General features: G+C 50.1%; 1 protein-coding gene across 1 annotated transcript; it reads left to right on the forward strand.

Moving 5' to 3' along the window:
* The first annotated feature begins 1,519 nt into the window (after positions 1 to 1,519).
* On the forward strand, positions 1,520 to 16,194 carry LOC140709184 (putative POM121-like protein 1). Its single transcript, XM_073007117.1, is given in 3 exon segments — positions 1,520 to 1,541; positions 14,729 to 14,832; positions 14,834 to 16,194. Coding segments are annotated over 3 exon segments (1,272 nt in total). The 3' UTR covers positions 15,980 to 16,194.
* The last annotated feature ends 1,651 nt before the right edge of the window (positions 16,195 to 17,845 follow it).

Raw genomic sequence — 17,845 nt, forward strand, 5'->3', positions numbered from 1 at the left:
CCACATGGACATCAGGCACCAGGTGGACATCAGGTTCCCAGTTAACAAATAGGTTCCAGGTGTACACCAGGCTCCAGTTGAACATCTGGCCCCAGGTGGATGCCCAGGCCCCACATTGACACCTAGGCCCCAGGAAGACATGAGGCCTCAGGTGGATACTTACGTTCCTGGTGAATGTTAGGCCCCAAGTGGACACCCTGGCTCCAGGTGAATCTAGGACCTCAGGTAGCCCTCAGGTCCCAACTGGGTGCACACTGGACTTGAGGTATACATCAGGCACCAGGTTTACACCCAGGCCCCAGTGGGACAGAATGTCACAGATGGACTTCAGGCCCAAGGAGGATACCAAGGCTTTGGGTGGATACCCAGGCTTCATGTGGATAATAGACCTCAGGTGAAAATCAGGCCCCAGTTGGATACTTAGTCTTCAAGTGACATAATAATGCCCCAGGCAGACTGCAGGCTTTAGATGGATACCAGGCTCCAGGTGGACATTAGGTCCTAGGGTGACACCAAGGCTCCAGGTGAACCGCAGACCTCAGGTGGACATCAGGCCCCTGGTGGATACCTACACTGCATGTGTTGACATCAGGCCCCAGGAGGACACCAGGCCTCAAGTGACCATGAGGCCCCCCAGGTGGCCATCAGGTCCCAGGTTGACTCTAAGGGCCCAGGTGAATACCAGACCACAGATGAACAATACGTGCCCAGGGTCAGTAGACATAGGCCCCCCCCCGTGAACAGCAGGTCCCAGGTGGATACCCAGCCTGATGTCCACCTACAGACCAGAGTTCACCTAGGGTCTGATTTCTTCTTGGGCCCTGGGTATTTTTCTGGGACCTGTAATCTGCCTGTGGTCTGGTGTTTACCTGGGGATGGTATTTACCTTGGGTCTGGTGTCCACCTGGGGCCTGATGTTCACCTAGGGCCTGGTTTCAGCCTGGGGACTGGTATGTACCTGGGGCCTTGTGTCTGCCTCGGGCCTGGTATTTACCTGAGGCCTGGTCGTTCACCTGGGTCCTGATATTTAGCTGGGGCCTTGGGTCTACCTGGGGCCTGTGTGCCAAACTGTGACCTGATTTATCCACCTGGGACCTGCTGTCCATGCAGGGACTGGGGTCCCCTTAGGATCTGGTGTCCACCCGGCGCCTGGCGTCAACCTGGTATCTGATGTCCAGCGTCTGTGTCCTGACATTTTCCTGTGGCCTCCGTGTCCACCGGGGCCTTATGTCCACCTGCAGGGGGTGTGCTCCCATGCACTTGCCCTTTTCCTGGGGAGAATGGGTGGGGAGTTTCCCTGACCCCGCCCCTCATCGTCCAGGACCTCAACCTCACCCTCCCGCACAGGCTGTGAGGAAGGCGCCATCGTGGCTCAGGTGGTGCCTGGGTAAGTTGCCCCTAGTGCTTTGGCCGTGGCATGAAGATCTCAGGTGGGTGCTGACCTTGAGGTCCCAGAGCCGTGCCCCACCAGACTGTCCATGGGAAAGGATGCGGTGCCCCACAGTGAGAGAGCACCACGATGCCAGCTGCCAGGACCATTTGTGAGCACGCAGGGTGGCTCCTTGAGAGGGCCAGGTCCCGGCCCAGGCCACTCAGGTCATCAGTGGCCACGCACCAGAGCTGAGGGAGGGGGCTGGGCCAAGGCCGCGGGCCCTCAGGGAAAGCCACAGAAGCAGCCAGTGGTGCCCAGGGACTGCAGGAAGCTTCTCCAAGGTGAGCTCTGGAACTGCACTGGTTTCTGTATCTTTTTCCAGTGGTGAATTTCTGCAAGGTGGATTGGACATGTTCAGGGTGGCCTTTGCAATTTGTAGGCTTTTAAGCCATCTGGGAGAGACCCACACTTGAAAATCTAGACAGATTTGGGCTTGATTCGGCCTGCCACTTCATTTCGCAGTGTGGTTTCTAATGTTTCTTTGGAAACCGGGCCTGGGTTAGTTATTTCTCCATATCACCCTTTCTTTCTTGGTTTTCTTGGTACGCACGGTTGCCTTTTCCTCTTTTCTTACATTGCAATCCCAGGTCCCACATTTCCATTCTTCCCTTCTAATCTGCGCGTCCTCCATGCAAAGCCTGTGGCAGGTCTTGCTCTGGGGCTAGTTGAGCAGTATTGTGCTCATGTTGGATGCAGGAGTTTCATGGTTGGTTCTTTCGGTGTGTCTTTGGCCTTCTATTAAGAGCTTCTTTACTTGAGATTGATTGAGAAGTATACTTTTCAGTTTCCCAAATACATATTTTTGGGGGAGATGACTGTATTGCATTTGGCCAGAGAATATGTGACCTTTCGATATTTGAGGGACTGGTGTGTACACCTAGGGGCTCAATACCCACTTGAAAACTGGGTGTTTATGTGGAACCTCTGAACCTGGTTGTCCACATGGTTCCTGGTGTCCACCTGGAGCCTGATGTTTCCCAGGGGCCTGGGTATCCACTTGGGTCCCGATGTTCATCCAGGACCTGGTGTTCACCTAGGGCCTGATAGTCACCTGGGGACTGGGTATGTACCTGGAGCCTCATGTTCACCTGTGGTGTAGGCATCTATGTGGGGCCTGTGTGTCAACCTGTTGCCTGATGTCCGCCTGTGTATTAGATACCCAACTGGGTCTTGGTGTTTACCTGGAATCTGATGTCCAGCTGGGGCCTAGATTCTCCAGCTGGGGACTGGGGTCTGGATGGAGTCTTATAGCTACCTGGGGTGAGGTGTTCTCCTGAGGTGTGGCTGTGAACCTGGGGCCTAAAGTCTACTTAGAGTCCAGTGTCTACCTGGAGCCTGATGTGACCTGGGGCCCTATGTAAACTTGGGGCTTGGTATTTAGGTCGGGTTCGGGCGACCACCGAGGGGTTGATCTCAGCTGGAGCCTGATGTGACTTGGGGCCCTATGTAAACTTGGGGCTTGGTATTTTGGTCGGGTTCAGGCGACCACCGAGGGGTTGATCTCAGCTGGAGCCTGACGTTTTCTTAGCGCCTGGTGTTCACCTGAGGCCTGCGTGTCAGCTTGGGACCGGATATCCAGCTGAGGCCTGGGAGTTTCCTGGTACCTGAGGACTTCCTGGGACCCGGATTTCCTGGACCTGGGTTTTCACATGGGGCCTGATGTCTGGAGTTCTGAGTCCTAGGTGTTTACTTGGTACCTAGATGTGCAGTTTGGCAGAGCCTCCCTAACAAAGGCCTGGGGCCACCAGGAGGCTGTGAAAAAGAGACAGGGCATCTGTTTCCCAGATGCTTGTGAGTTTGTCAGAGCCTTCAGCGACAGAGCAGGTGCCCTGGACATAGGAAGGATCCCGGGCTCCGACATCACCCCAAGGCCCTTTTGTGCCCCAGCCTAGACTCTCCTCAGCCACCAGGGAGTGCGTGGAGTGGGGAGGGCATCTGTTCATGCGCGGCGGCCTCTCACTCAACACCACCGTCTCTCTCTCCGCAGCTGAGGTGCAGGACCTGTGGGAAGGAGGGGGAGGGCAAAGGTCATTGTCACACCACCTGGGCCGCAGGTGACAGGCAGGTTCTCACCGAGGTGGCACGGAGGGCCCCACCACAACCCTGGTGGAGGATAGGTTCCAAGGTGCAGCCTCAGCCCCTCCCCTGCCTGGGGTGTTCACCTGGGCCCAGGGAGGGGAGCAGCAGTCTATGGGGCTGTTTTGTCCCAAGGACTCAGGAAGCCCAGGGCTCCTTGTGGGTGGAGAAATCAGAACACTATGCCTGAGTTTTCAGAACAGCCCCGGGCTTGCCACATGTTTTCGAATAAAGGGCAGTTACCCATTCCAAGACAGAGCTAGTCAGGGCTGAGAGGAACAGAGGCAGGAAGGCACCAGCACACAGAGGTCCCCAAGTACCCAGCAAGGCCTCCTCACACAGAGATGTGACGGTGGAGGGTGGAATGTCACCATGTGACTAGGGAACAGGCAGGCAGCACGTTGACCCCCTGCCTGGGAAGGGAGCTCCTGGGCCTCTGGCTTGGGCACCTCAAGACCAGTCATGAGGTCGGCCCCAGGACCTTCACGCCAAGGCTAAGAATGTTTTGCACTTTTAAATGGCTGGGGAAAAACATCAAAAAGACTATTTTGGGCTGGACACAGTGGCTCATGCCTGTAATCTCAACACTTTGGGTGACTGAGGAGGGTGGATAGCTTGAGCCCAGAAGTTCAGGAGTTCAAGACCAGCCTGGCCAACATGGTAAAACCCCACCTCTACAAAAAATACAAAAATTAGTGGGGCATGGTGGTGTGTGCCTGTAGTCCCAGCTACTCAGAAAGCTAAGGTAGGAGGATCACTTGAGCCTGGGAAGTCAGGACTGCAATTAGCTGTGATCAAGCCACTGCCCTCCAGCCTGAGCAACAGAGTGACATTGTCTCAAAAAAAAAAAAAAAAAAAAGTTATTGAAACACAGTCACATTCATTCATATCTGTAGTGTCTGTGGTTACTTTTGCACTACAATGATGGAGTTGATTGGTTGCAACACAGACGTTAAGGTCTTCAATGACTAAAACATTTACTATCTGGCCCTTTACAGACAGTCTGTCAATCCCTAATTTATTATAAGCCTTATTCTCCCTCAGCTAATTCCCTCACCCCAGGAATGTTCATTACTACCTCTTCTTTGTTCAAGTCCCAGCTACTCCTCAAAACCCAAAACTCCCTTCTTCCCCTTTCCCAAATCCTAACCGTATCAGCAGTTTGTGTGGAAGTAGGTCAGCAAAACACTATTTGTTATTATGCAAATCAAGGCATTGGAGATGCTGTCTCTATATGTACAAGGGGAGGCTGATGACACCCCAATTCATTTCCAATTTCTCAAAGCAGGTTGGCAGGCAGCATCTAGGAAGGAGAGAGCGAGCAGATGATGCAGATAGAGCACTGAGAAATTCCTCAGTAACGCATGAGAGTTCATGTGTCAGTCCCCTTGTCTGCCATGTCATCCTTTAGACACCAATTCAAGACAGCATAATTCAAAAAAGAGGAAGAAAAAGGTGATGGGGGCAGAAGGAAAAGGGAAGAGAACTTGTCACTTCACGATGTAGAGACTGTCACAAACTGTGGTGAATGGAAAACTACAGCCGGGTGTGGTGACTCACACCTGTAATCCCAGCACTTTGGGAGGCTGAGGTGGGCAGATCACTTGAGGTCAGAAGTTCGAGACCAGCCTGAACAACATGGTGAAACCCCGTCTCTACTAAAAATACAAAAAAATAGCCAGGCGTGGTCGCACATGCCTGTAATCCCAGCTATTCAGAAGGCTGAGGCATGAAAATCACTTGATCCCAGGAGGCAGAGGTTGCACTGAGCCAAGATCGTGCCAGAGCCTGGGCGACAGAGTGAGACTCCGTTTCCAAAAAAAAAAAAAAAAAAAAAGAGAAAACTAGAGACTCTAGCGAGCAAAGAGGCAGTTCTCCATCACTAGGAGGCCCAAGCAGAACAGCCTATGAAGGGGGGAGCATGGCAGGGCTTTAGCTTGAACACCTCAACTCATCAGGTGTCCTGATTTCTTGAGTTAGCACACAAAATGAAGTGGCAAAATCTGCTGGCTTAACACTCAGGGATTACACCTGCCTTGCGTGCCATTTGGAAACAAATATTTTTGTGTATTTGTTTTGAAACAGGGTCTCACTCTGTCACCCAGGCTGGAGTGCAGTGTTACAATCACAACTCACTGCAGCCTCAATCTCCCAGATTCAAGGGATCCTCCCACCTCAGCCTCCTGAGTAGTTGGGATCACAGGCGAGTGCCACCATGCCCGACTAAGTTGTTTTTTTATTTTTAGTAGAGACGAGGTCTGTGTTGCCCAAGATGGTCTTGATCTCCTGGGCTCAAGCAATCCTCCCTCCTTGGCCTCCCAAAGTGGTGGAGACCACTTTTGGACCACCTTGGTAGGAGACCAAAGCAGGAGAATCACTCGAGCCCAGGAGTGCGAGATCAGCTTGGGCAACTGGTGAGACCCTGTCTCTACAAAAATAAAAATTAGCTGTGGTGACAAGTACCTGTAGTCCCAACTACTCAGGATGCTGAGGCGGGAAAATCACTTGAGCCCTGGAGGTGGAGGCTGCAGTGAGTGATGATTGCACCATTGTTGCCCTCCAGCCTGGGCAACAGAGCAAGACCTGTTTCTAAAATGATAAAAATAATAATAATGTACATTTCTAACTTCATTTCAAAGTTAAGGCCAGTTGCAGTGGCTCATGCCTGTAATCCCAGCATTTGGGAGGCCGAGGCAAGAGGATCTCTTGAGCCCTGGAATTCGAGACCAACCTATGCAAAATAATGAAACCCTGTCTCTAAATAAAAATAAAAGTAAACAAAGTCAAATTAAAAAAAAAAATCAGAACAGAAGCCAGGCACGGTGGCTCATGCCTGTAATCCCAGCACGTTGGGTGACTGAGGTGGGTGGATCGCGAGGTCAAGAGTTCAAGACTAGTCTGGCCAAGATGGTTAAACCCTGTCTCTACTAAGAATACAAAAGATTAGCCAGGTGTGGTGGCACGTGCCTGTAATCCCAGCAACTCTAGAGGCTGAGACAGAATTGCTTAAACCTGGAGGGGTAGAGGTTGCACTGAGCTGAGATCATGCCACTGCACTCCAGCCTGGGTGACAGAGCGAGACTCTCTCAAAAAAAAAAAAAAAAAAAAATCAGAACTAAACCGTTTACCTGCATTAGTTCTAGACTCAACAGAGTAGGGGTTAGCACAGGCATAACCAGGTTGCATATCTATATACAATCTGCCCTGGCAGGAAGGACATCCTTTTTTTCCAGGCTTAACCACTCTAGGTGACCCAGATTATTTTAAATGATAGCGTCAACAACTTAAAGCACCTTTTACTGTAAGGCACAATCTCAATAATTAATAGGGCAATATAATAAATACATAAAAGCTCAGGAAGAAAACAAGACTCTTGAATGGGCCTGGAAGTTTTGCCATGTTCCCCAAGTACTCTTAGTTGCATCCATCAGAACCTTTCAACACATACACATATACCTCACTCATCCTTTTGTCAAGAGTGTCTATTAATCACTCTCTCAGAGGAGAGAAAAACAATGAAAAAATGGGGCAGAAGATTTAAAATTGGCTCTACCACACCAAAGTTTCAAAAAGCATGAAAGAAGAAAATTCAATTGCTCCTGGGCAAGAATTCTTGGGCCCAGTGGGGTAGAACCAAACCATGATAAGGAGACACCAGTGTTTTGTAAGCAAGAGAATATATTAAGGAGAGAAAAGAGCATTTATTGGGAGAAAAGGTCTCACTGTGATTATTCTGGAATAAAGTAGCCCCATCAGACTGTCTCAGGAATTCATGGTGGAAGAGGTGCCACTGGAAAATGGCTTAGTAGGGATCTTCCCCAAGAACACTAGAAGAGAGAGAGGAAGAACAGAATAGCTTTAAATTTTAGCAGATATTTATTTTTCTTGTTTAATTAAAATAAACCTTATTGATCTATTTTTTGAGAGACTGTGGTCTTGCAATGCTGCCCAAGCTGAACTCAAACTCCTAGGCTCAAGAGATTCTCCCACTTCAGCCTCCTGAACAGCTGGCACTACAGGTGCGCACCACTGGGCCCAGTGTCATGGCTATTTCTTGACAAATCTTGACAATGCCACCAGCATGTTTTTCTTTAGAGACAGAGTCTCACTTTGTAGCCCAGGCTGGAGAGCAGTGGTGTGATCCTAGCTCACTGCAGCCTCAAACACCTGGGCTCAAGAGATCCCCCTGCCTCAGCCTCTCAAGTACCTGAGACTACAAGTGCGTTCCACCACACCTGGTTAATTATAAAATGTTTATTTGTAGAGACAGGGTCTCGCTGTGTTGCCCAGGCTGGTCTCGAACTCTTGGCCTCAAGCAATCCTCTCCTCTTCACCTCCCAAAGCCCTGAAATCACAGGTATGAGCCATCACATCCAGCTTGCCACCAGTTTCTTTGCATACTTCTTTCCAAGGCTTGACTAGGACATTTACTTTCTTTTGTTTACAGCTCAGCATTAAAGGAAAAAAAAAAAAAAGTTTAGGTTGGGCACAGTGGGAATCCCAACACTTAGGGTGGCCAAGGCGGGAGATTTGCTTGAACCCAGGAGTTCCACACCAGCCTGGGCAAGATGGTGAGACCGTGACTCTCCAAAACAATTTTTGAAAATTAGCTTGAACCCAGGAGTTCCACACCAGCCTGGGCAAGATGGCGAGACCATGACTCTCCAAAACAATTTTTGAAATTTAGCCAGGTGTGCTGGTGCGGGCCTGCAGTCCCAGCTAGTGAGATGGCTAAGACAAGAGGATTTAGCCTAGGAGTTCAAGGCTATGGTGAGCTGTGATCACCACTCCAGCCTGGGTAATAGGGTGAGACCCAGTCTCTGAAAACAATTAAAAATTTAAAAAGTTTAATAATGAGTCTTCTTTTTAGAGGCAATGTATTTTTCCTCTTTAACTTTTCGTTTTCCTTAGGCTATATGCACAACAAAGCTGAAATTTAATCTTAATCTCTTAAATCCTTACTATTCAAACACATCAAACTTAAAAAAAAAAAGTGAAAAGTGTACACGAAAAAAAGGGGAAGTAATATGTGCCAAATGCACATTCCTTCCAGAATTTGGGACAAAAATGATGCCTACCTGGTCTCTGGGTGCTAAAATAAGACATTAGAGACACTCCCCTCCTTCAAGAAATAAGACTGGAATCAGACGCTAAGATACAATTAAATAGACTTTGAAAGTTGGTATGCACTACTGGGAGGTGTCTCACAGCTGGCAGGGTCAAGTGCAACTAGAATAAAAGCTCCTAAGGGCAGGATTTAAGTGGCTCACTTCCTCTGTAACAGTGCCATGCCCAGCACTGTACCAGCACAAAAGATTGAACAACTTTCTGTCAAGCCACACACTTACGGTCTCATCGTGCAGTGGAGGCCACAGACGAGACACAGTGTGCCAAATCCCGAATGTACAGGGTGCCAGACAAGTCTGCAGGAGGCAGGAGGACTAGGGAAGCCTTCCAGACAAGGTAATGCCTGAGCTGAGCTGTTTTTCTTTTGAGTCTGGAATATTAATTTAATTGGAGGAAAACAAGGGACATGAAAAGGGCAGGGAAATAAGAAAATGAGCTGAGTTTTGAAGGCAATGATCAGATGAAGTGAGAGAAGAATATTCCAGCAGAGGGAGACAAGGAGACTGGAGAGATTTCAAGGGGCCAAGAGCTGTTCATTCCAGCTCAGTGAAGCACCTAAACAGAGATGGGGGAAGGAGAACAGGGGTCAAAGGCCAGTATTGAAGTGTTCTGGATACCAAGCTAAGGAGACCTTATTACGAAGGTAGGGGGGCTGTTGAAGGGTTTAAATGGGAGAGTGACTGTGAACAGATTAATAGTTTGGGAAGATACAGGCAGAAGTAAACCTCAGGATTTAACCAAAAACTAAAGGACAGAACCACAACGAAGATACTAGAAAAGATCAGGAAAAACACTGTTAAAAGATATTCACTCTCTTCTCTTATTTACAGATTTCCTTTATGGAGTTACAAATTGTCCTTTGAAAATAGAGAACTCAGAAGTGGCTGAGAGCAGTCAGTCAGTCTTCAGAATGTAAAAACTGCTATTCTGAAGAAGTAGATATTCCATTATTAATTTCAAGATGCTTTAAAAATATGCCTTTTGGTGCACTGCAGGTTTTAAGAGTATGTCACAATAACTCGAAATCTTGAGATTAACAGAAGAGCACTATAAATTTTAAAGGCTTGACAGACAGGGGTCATCTGTTATGTTCACTTTGGAACAGATCGTAACTGTCCCTCCCCCTCAACATACCCGAAATACATTATTTAAGCCTACTTTTTTAATGGTCATGTTATTTCACAGCAAAAGACTGAGGTCACAGTGATTTCTGAACTGATAGAAAACACCGTGGGGTTTCTTCACCTCGCAGCTAGTCTATTCAGTACTAACAATTCCTACCACCAGAAGGAATTTCCCTGCCTAGGCTTATTTTGTTGGCACACCACAACACAAAAATATCTCCTGGGGCCAGGTGAGGTGGCTCATGCCTGTAATCCCAGCACTTTGGGAGGCCAAGGCCGGCGGATCACGACGACAGGAGGTCGAGACCATCCTGGTTAACATGGTGAAACCCCATCTCTACTAAAAATACAAAAAATTAGCCTGGCGTGGTGGTGGCGCCTGTAGTCGCAGCTTCTGGGGAGACTGAGGCAGCAGAGTGACCTGAACCTGGAATGTGGACATTGTAGTGAGCCCAGATCGCGCCACTGCACTCCAGCCTGGGCAACAGAGTGAGACTCCATCTCAAAAAAAAAAAAAGAAAAAGAAAAATTATGTAGACTGGGCACTGTGGCTCATGCTTGTAATCCTAGCACTTTAGGAGGCCAAGGCAGGCGGATTACATGAGGTCAGGAGTCCAAGAACACCCTGGCTAACATTGTGAAACCCCGTCTCTACTAAAAATACAAAAAATTAGCCAGGTGCACCTGTAATCCCAGCTACTGTGGAGGCTGAGGCAGGAGAATCGCTTGAAGCTGGGAGGTGGAGTTTGCGGTGAGCAGAGATCATGCCACTGCACTCCAGTCTGGGCTACAGAGCAAGATTTCTTCTAAAAAATAACTTATTTTTAAAAAATTATGTAGAAGATAGACTTTCTGTTCTCTTTAATGTTTGCTGGACTTAATCTGTAAAATCATCTGGGCCAGGCTTTCTTTGGTTTTGTTTTTTGTGAGATTTTTGAAGGGATGGGATACAGATTTTAAAATAACCATTCAATTCCTGTAATGGTTCTAGATCTAGACAAACTTTTCTGTTTCTTCCTACTTGTTTTTTATGAAGTTATATTTTTCTTTTAAAACGGAATTTCTCCGTTGTCCAGGCTAGACTGCAGTCACCTAATCTCAGCTCACTGAAACCTCCGCCTCTCAGTTCAAGTGATTCTCCAGCCTCAGACTCATGAGTAGCTGGGATTACAGGCGTGTGCCACCACGCCCAGCTAATTTTTGTAGTTTTAGTAGAATTGGGGTTTTACTATGTTGACCAGGCTGGTCTCGAACTCCTGGCATGAGGTGATCGGCCAACCTCGGCCTCCCAAAGTGCTAGGATTACAGATATTAGCCACTGCACCTGGCCTGAGTTATATTTTTCTATAAAACTGCTTGGATATTTTCAAAAATCACTAGTATAACATGGTTTATGTAATGTCCTTATTTTTGTCTTAATAATTATTTATTTATTGAGATTGAGTCTCGCTCTGTCGCCCAGACTGGAGTGCAGTGGCCTGATCTTGGCTCACTGCAACCTCCACCTCCCGGGTTCAAGCGATTCTTGTGCCTCAGCCTCCAGAGTAGCTGGGATTACAGGCATCCGCCACCACACCCAGCTAATTTTTGTTTTGTTTTGAGATGGAGTTTCACTCTTGTTGCCCAGGTTGGAGTACAGTGGTGCAATCTCGGCTCAGCACAACCTCCATCTCCCAGGTTCAAGATATTCTCCTGCCTCAGCCTCCTGAGTAGCTGGCATTATAGGCATGCGCCACTACGCCAGGCTAATTTTGTATTTTTAGTAGAGATGGGGTTTCTCCATGTTGGTCATGCTGGTCTCAAACTCCCGACCTCAGATGATCCGCCGGCCTCAGCCTCCTGAAGTGCTGGGATTACAGGAGTGAGCCACCACACCTGGCCATTTTTGTATTTTTAGTAGAGACAGAGTTTCTACTAAACTCCATCTTGAGGTCAGGAGTTCGAGACCAGCCTGTCCAAGATGGTGAAACCCTGTCTGTATTAAAAATACAAAAATTAGCCAGGCCAGGTGGTGCATGCCTGTAATCCCAGCTACTAAGGAGGCTGAGGCAGGAGAATCGCTTGAACCCAGGAGGCAGAGGTTGCAGTGAGCTGAGATTGTGCTATTGCACTCCAGCCTGGGGGACAAGAGCAGAACTTCATCTCAAAAAAAGAAAAAAGGATGAAAAATTTGGAAAAAATATGGAAGAAACCAAATGGATTTCTAGTTCCTAAGCAAATTGAAGACACAGGCATAAAAGTGCATTAATAACCCTTTCTCTTTTTTTAAATTTGTTTTAAGACGAGTCTGGCTCTGTTGCCCAGGCTGGAGTGCAATGGCGGGATCTCGGCCTACCACAACCTCCCTCTCCCAGGTTCAAGTGATTCTCCTGCCTCAGCTACAGGAATAGCTGGGACTACAGGTGCGTGCCACCATGCCTGGCTAATTTTTGTATTTTTAGTAGAGACGGGGTTTCACTATGTTGGCCAGGTTGGTCTCCAACTCCTGATCTCCTGATCCGCTCCCCGCGACCTCCCAAAGTGCTGGGATGCGTGAGGCACCACGCCTGGCCATTATTTTTTCTTTTCTTTTCTCTCTCTCTCTCCTTTTCGAGACGGAGTTTCGCTCTCGTTGCCCAGGCTGGAGTGCAATGATGCGATCTTAGCTCCCTTCAATTTCCAGCTTTGCAGGAGAGCAGGAATCTTCAGTGATCCACTGGCGGATCTGCAGCCATTATGCGCGCGCCTGGTCTTCCCATGTCTTTTCTGCGGGCGCCTCTCCCTCCAGTACCTGTCGGGCGAGCGTCCCCCAGCCTCCCGCCATTGCCAGCAGGTGCTGAGATTGCGCCATTGCACTCCAGCCTGGGGGACAAGAGCAAAACTCTGCTTCAAAAAAAAAAAAAAAATGAAAATTTTGGAAAAATATGGAAGAAACTAAACAGATTTCTAGCTCAACTAAATCGTAATTATTCAGTGTCTATTAAAAACCCTTTTTCTCTTTTTTTCTTTTTTCTTTGAGAGGGAGACTTGCACTGTCCTCCAGGCTGGAGCACAGTGGCCAGATCTCGGGTCACTGCAAGCTCCGCCTCCCGGGTTCACGCTGTTCTCCTGCCTCAGCCTCCCGAGTAGCTGGGACTACAGGCGCCCGCCGCCAGCCCGACTCACTTTTTGTAGTTTTAGTAGAGACGGGATTTCACCGTTTAAGCCAGGCTGGTGTCCAACTCCTGACCTTGTGATCCGCCCACCTCCGCCTTCCAAAGTGCCACCGTGCCCAGCTATTTTTTTTTTTTTTTTTTTTAAGGACAGAGTCTCGACCGGGCCCGTGGCTCACGCATGTAATCCCAGCACTTTGGGAGGCCGAGAAAGGTGGATCAAGAGGCCAGGAGATCGAGACCATCCTGGCTAACACGGTGAAACCCCGTCTCTACTAAAAATACAAAAAATTAGCCGGGCGTGATGGCGGGCACCTGTAGTCCCAGCTACTCCAGAGGCTGAAGCAGGAGAATGGCGTGAACCCGGGAGGCGGAGCTTGCAGTGAGCCAAGATCCAGCCATTGCATTCCAGCCTGAGTGACAGAGGGGAGACTACGTACAAAAAAAAAAAAAAAAGTGTGGCTATGTTGCGCAGCCTGTAGTGCAGTGGCGGGATCTCGGAGCACCACAACCCCTGCCTCCCGGGTTCAATGATTCTCCTGCCTCAGCCGCCCGAGTAGCTGGGACTACCGGCGTGTGCCACTATGCCTGACTAAATTTGTATTTTTTTTTTTTTTTGAGACGGAGTCTCGCTCTGTCGCCCAGGCTGGAGTGCAGTGGCGCAATCTCGGCTCACTGCAAGCTCCGCCTCCCGGGTTCACGCCATTCTCTTGCCTCAGCCTCCCGAGTAGCTGGGACTACAGGCGCCCGCCACTGCGCCCGGCTAATTTTTTCTATTTTTAGTAGAGACGGGGTTTCACCATGGTCTCGATCTCCTGACCTTGTGATCCGCCTGCCTCGGCCTCCCAAAGTGCTGGGATTACAGGCGTGAGCCACCGCGCCCGGCCTAAATTTGTATTTTTAATAGAGATGGGATTTCACTGTGTTGGCCAGGCTAGTCTCCAACTCCTGATCTCGTGATCCATCCGCCTCGACCTCCGAAAGTGCTAAGATTGCAGGCATAAGCCACTATGCCTGGCCTCTTTTTCTCCTTTTTCTCTCTCTTATTTTGAGGAGTGTTGCTCTTGTTGCCCAGGCTGGAGTGCAATGGTGCAATCTCAGCTGACTGCAATCTCCGCCTCAGCAGAGCAGAAATTTTCAGTGATCCACAGGCGGATCTGCAGCCATTGTGAGCACCTGTTCTTCCCACAACCTTTGTGCGCCGGTCTCTCCTTTCAGTATCTATTGCGCCCCCCACCAATGTCCACCTCCCGCCATTGCCAGCAGGCACCTCCCGCGTGGTATCTTGCCGCGCTAATCCGTTAAGGTCGCTGTATCACTCGCGCCGTTCTGTGACGCGCACCCACTCCCTCTGGTTTAAAAGGCGCGTTGCCTGGCAACAGAAGAAACTGCTCGCTTAGCCTTCGGCCGAGTTGGCAGCTCAACGAGGACCTCAGAGCCCAGCTCTCGAGAGTTCAAGCGTTGGACGGTTCCCCACTGCTCCCAGGAGCGGTTGCCTGGGCTCTCTGTGCCCCTTATTCCTGTCCCGGCCTGCGGCTGAGGACCTGCCAGTAGGGCTCAGTTGCCTGGAGCCCGTTCAGCCCATCCCCCAGTTCACTTTGTTTGTGGGATCTCCCCGTTGCTCCTGTCCCTGGACGGAGTGGCAGGCCATCCTACAGGCATCCAGACACTTGGCATCAGTGGTGTCAAGACAACTCCAAGAAGGTTTCCGTGATCCTGCAAGCCCTGCGTTCCTTCCTGGTGATCCTGCCTTCAATTTGATTGTACAGGTACCACAGCAAGCCAGTGCTGTGTGCTCCAAATTCCAGGGCGTCCTGCAGCTCAGCCCCTGCACTGAGCACAAGGAATCTCTGTGGGGCCAGGAGCAGGGAGTCACCCCTTTGGGGCCCACAACACCCGGCTGTCCCCAGACTCGTGTCCAGGGAAGATCTTATTGAGGGGACCTCGAGGAGAGCGGGGCAGGGATGCCTGAGCAGGACAAGGACCCCAGAGTCCAAGAGAATCCTGATGACCAGAGAAGGGTCCCCATGGTCACCGGGGATGCACGGTCTGCATTTCAGCCCCTGCGGGACAATGGAGGCCTCTCTCCCTTTGTGCCCAGGCCTGGGCCACTGCAGAGAGACCTCCATGCCCAGAGGTCAGAAGTCAGATATAACCAGAGATCCCAGACCTCCTGGACGAGCTCGTGCACCAAACGAAATGCCATCTCGAGCTCCTACAGCTCCACGGGAGGCTTCCCGTGGCTAAAGCAGAGGAGGACGGGGGAGCCAGCCTCATCCCACTGTCAGCTGACCCTCAGTTCCTCAAAGACAGTGAGTGAGGCCAGGCCTCAGGCTGTCCCTTCGGGTCACACCCAGTGTGAAAAGGCAGCGGATACAACACCAGGGCAGACACTCACCCCCAGGACTGGCTCCCCCAGATCCCAGGCCTCTAGGTCCCGTAGACGCAAGTTTCCCCTGCTGCCACACAGGCGAGGGGAGCCTCTGATGCTGCCACCTCCCTTAGAGCTGGGGTTCCAGGTCACTGCTGAAGACCTGGACCTGGAGAAGGAGGCGGCGTTCCAGTGCATCAACAGTGTACTGCGGTGTGAGGCCAAGGCCATCTGGGACTGCAGACCCTCACGGCCTTCCCACGCCTTGTCCTCGCTTGCAACAGGGGCTTCTGGTCTGCCTGCTGTTTCTAAAGCACCCAATATGGATGCACAGCAGGAGACAGACAAGTCCCAAGACACCCGGGGCCCAGTGGCTCCCCTAGCATCTGCTGCAGAGGCTCCTTCTACAGCTCCTGTGTCTGGGAAGAAGCACAGACCACCAGACCCCCTGTTCTTCTTCTCAGATCCCCTTCCTGCCACCTCTTCCCACTCCCAGGACTCAGCCCAGGTCACCTCGCTGATTCCTGCCCCCTTGCCAGCTGCAAGCATGGATGGGGGCATGAGAAGCCCAAGGCCTGGCACTTTTGGAACCAGTTCCAGCCCTGCAGCCACGCCCACGGGCTTTGGGAGCAGAGAGCCAGCCCCAGCTCTGAGTTCCCTCAGAAGAAAACCGGTAAAGAGAAAGGCCCCGAGCACCACCCATGACAATGGGGCATGAGGGGGCCTGAACACCAGGGGCCCCCCAGGCTGAGCACATCCTTGGTGACTGCAGGAACTGGCACAGGGAGCAACTCTGTTGGGTGGCACTTTGGTCTTTACTTTCCATCACATCCCTGGGGGACCATTTAAGCAGACACCCCCAGTTGCAAGTCGAGGAACCAGTGCCACTGCAAACAAGGCAGGCTGCACGTGCAAGTCTGGGCCGGCCTCTGACCTTAGCAACCCCACTTCCCGCGTGGGCACAGCAAGGAGGAACCTGGCCTCTAAGGCTCCCTCGTGCGCTGTCGGGTTCTGCTGGACACAGGTCCAAAGGACCATCGTCCAGCTCATCCTTCTCCACATCGGGCTTTTGAGCCCGTCATAAATTCCTTGCCTAGAGTGAGGTCCAGGAGAGTTTTCTCTAGGTTTCCTTCCAATATTTTTGTAATTTCGTATCTTAACATTCACATTTAAGTCTTGGATCTCAGGCCGGGCGCGGTGGCTCAAGCCTGTAATCCCAGCACTTTGGGAGGCCGAGACGGGCGGATCACGAGGTCAGGAGATCGAGACCATCCTGGCTAACACGGTGAAACCCCGTCTCTACTAAAAATACAAAAAACTAGCCGGGCGAGGTGGCGGGCGCCTGTAGTCCCAGGTACTCGGGAGGCTGAGGCAGGAGAATGGCGTAAACCCGGGAGGCGGAGCTTGCAGTGAGCTGAGATCCGGCCACTGCAGTCCAGCCCGGGATACAGAGCAAGACTCCGTCTCAAAAAAAAAAAAAAAAAAAAAAAAAAAGTCTTGGATCTCTCTCGAGGTGATTTTTGTATATGCTGAGAGACAAGGGTCCGGGTTCATTCTTCTGCATGTGGCTGCCCAACCCTCCCAGTACCATTCATTGAAGAGGGTGTCCTTTCCCCAGTGTGTGTTTCTGTCGGCTCTGTCAAAGATCAACTGGCTGTGAACATGTGGCTGTGTTTCTGGGTTCTCTCATCTGTCCCGTTGATCTAAGTGTCTAGTTTTATGCTAGGATTATACTATTTTGGTAACTACGAACTTGTCAAACATTTTGTGGTTGTAATTTGCAGTGTAATGGGATGCCTCTAGTTTTGCTGTTTTTGCTGAGGATGACTTTGGGTCTTTGAGCTCTTGATTCTTTTTTATGAATTTCAGGACTTTCCAATTCCGTGAGTGGTGACATTGGTATTTTGGTAGGGGTTGTATTGAATCTCTAGACTGCTTGGGGCAGTGTGGTCATTTTAATGCTATGAATTCCTACCATGAGTATGAAATGATTGTCCATTTCTTTTTCTCTCCTCTTAAACATTTTCATCAGTGTTTTGTAGTTTTCCTTGTAGAAATCTTTCACCACTTTGGTAAAATTTATCCTGTGGCATACGTTTTTCCATTTTGTTGCTGTTGTAAATGGGATTGCCGCCTTAATTTCTTTCCCAACCAGACCATTATTGGTGTATAGAAATGCTGCTGATCAGGCCGGGCGCGGTGGCTCAAGCTTGTAATCCCAGCACTTTGGGAGGCCGAGACGGGCGGATCACGAGGTCAGGAGATCGAGACCATCCTGGCTAACACGGTGAAACCCCGTCTCTACTAAAAAGTACAAAAAACTAGCCGGGCGAGGTGGTGGGCGCCTGTAGTCCCAGCTACTCGGGAGGCTGAGGCAGGAGAATGGCGTAAACCCGGGAGGCGGAGCTTGCAGTGAGCTGAGATCCGGCCACTGCACTCCAGCCTGGGCGACAGAGCCAGACTCCGTCTCAAAAAAAAAAAAAAAAAAAAAAAAAGAAATGCTGCTGATTTTTGTTGCTGCTGTTGTTGATTCTGTATCCTGCAAATCACTGTATTTATTTATTTATCAAATCTAGGAGTTTTC

This window comes from Chlorocebus sabaeus, chromosome 19 (assembly GCF_047675955.1).
Source record: "Chlorocebus sabaeus isolate Y175 chromosome 19, mChlSab1.0.hap1, whole genome shotgun sequence".
Classification (NCBI taxonomy): Eukaryota; Metazoa; Chordata; class Mammalia; order Primates; family Cercopithecidae; genus Chlorocebus; species Chlorocebus sabaeus.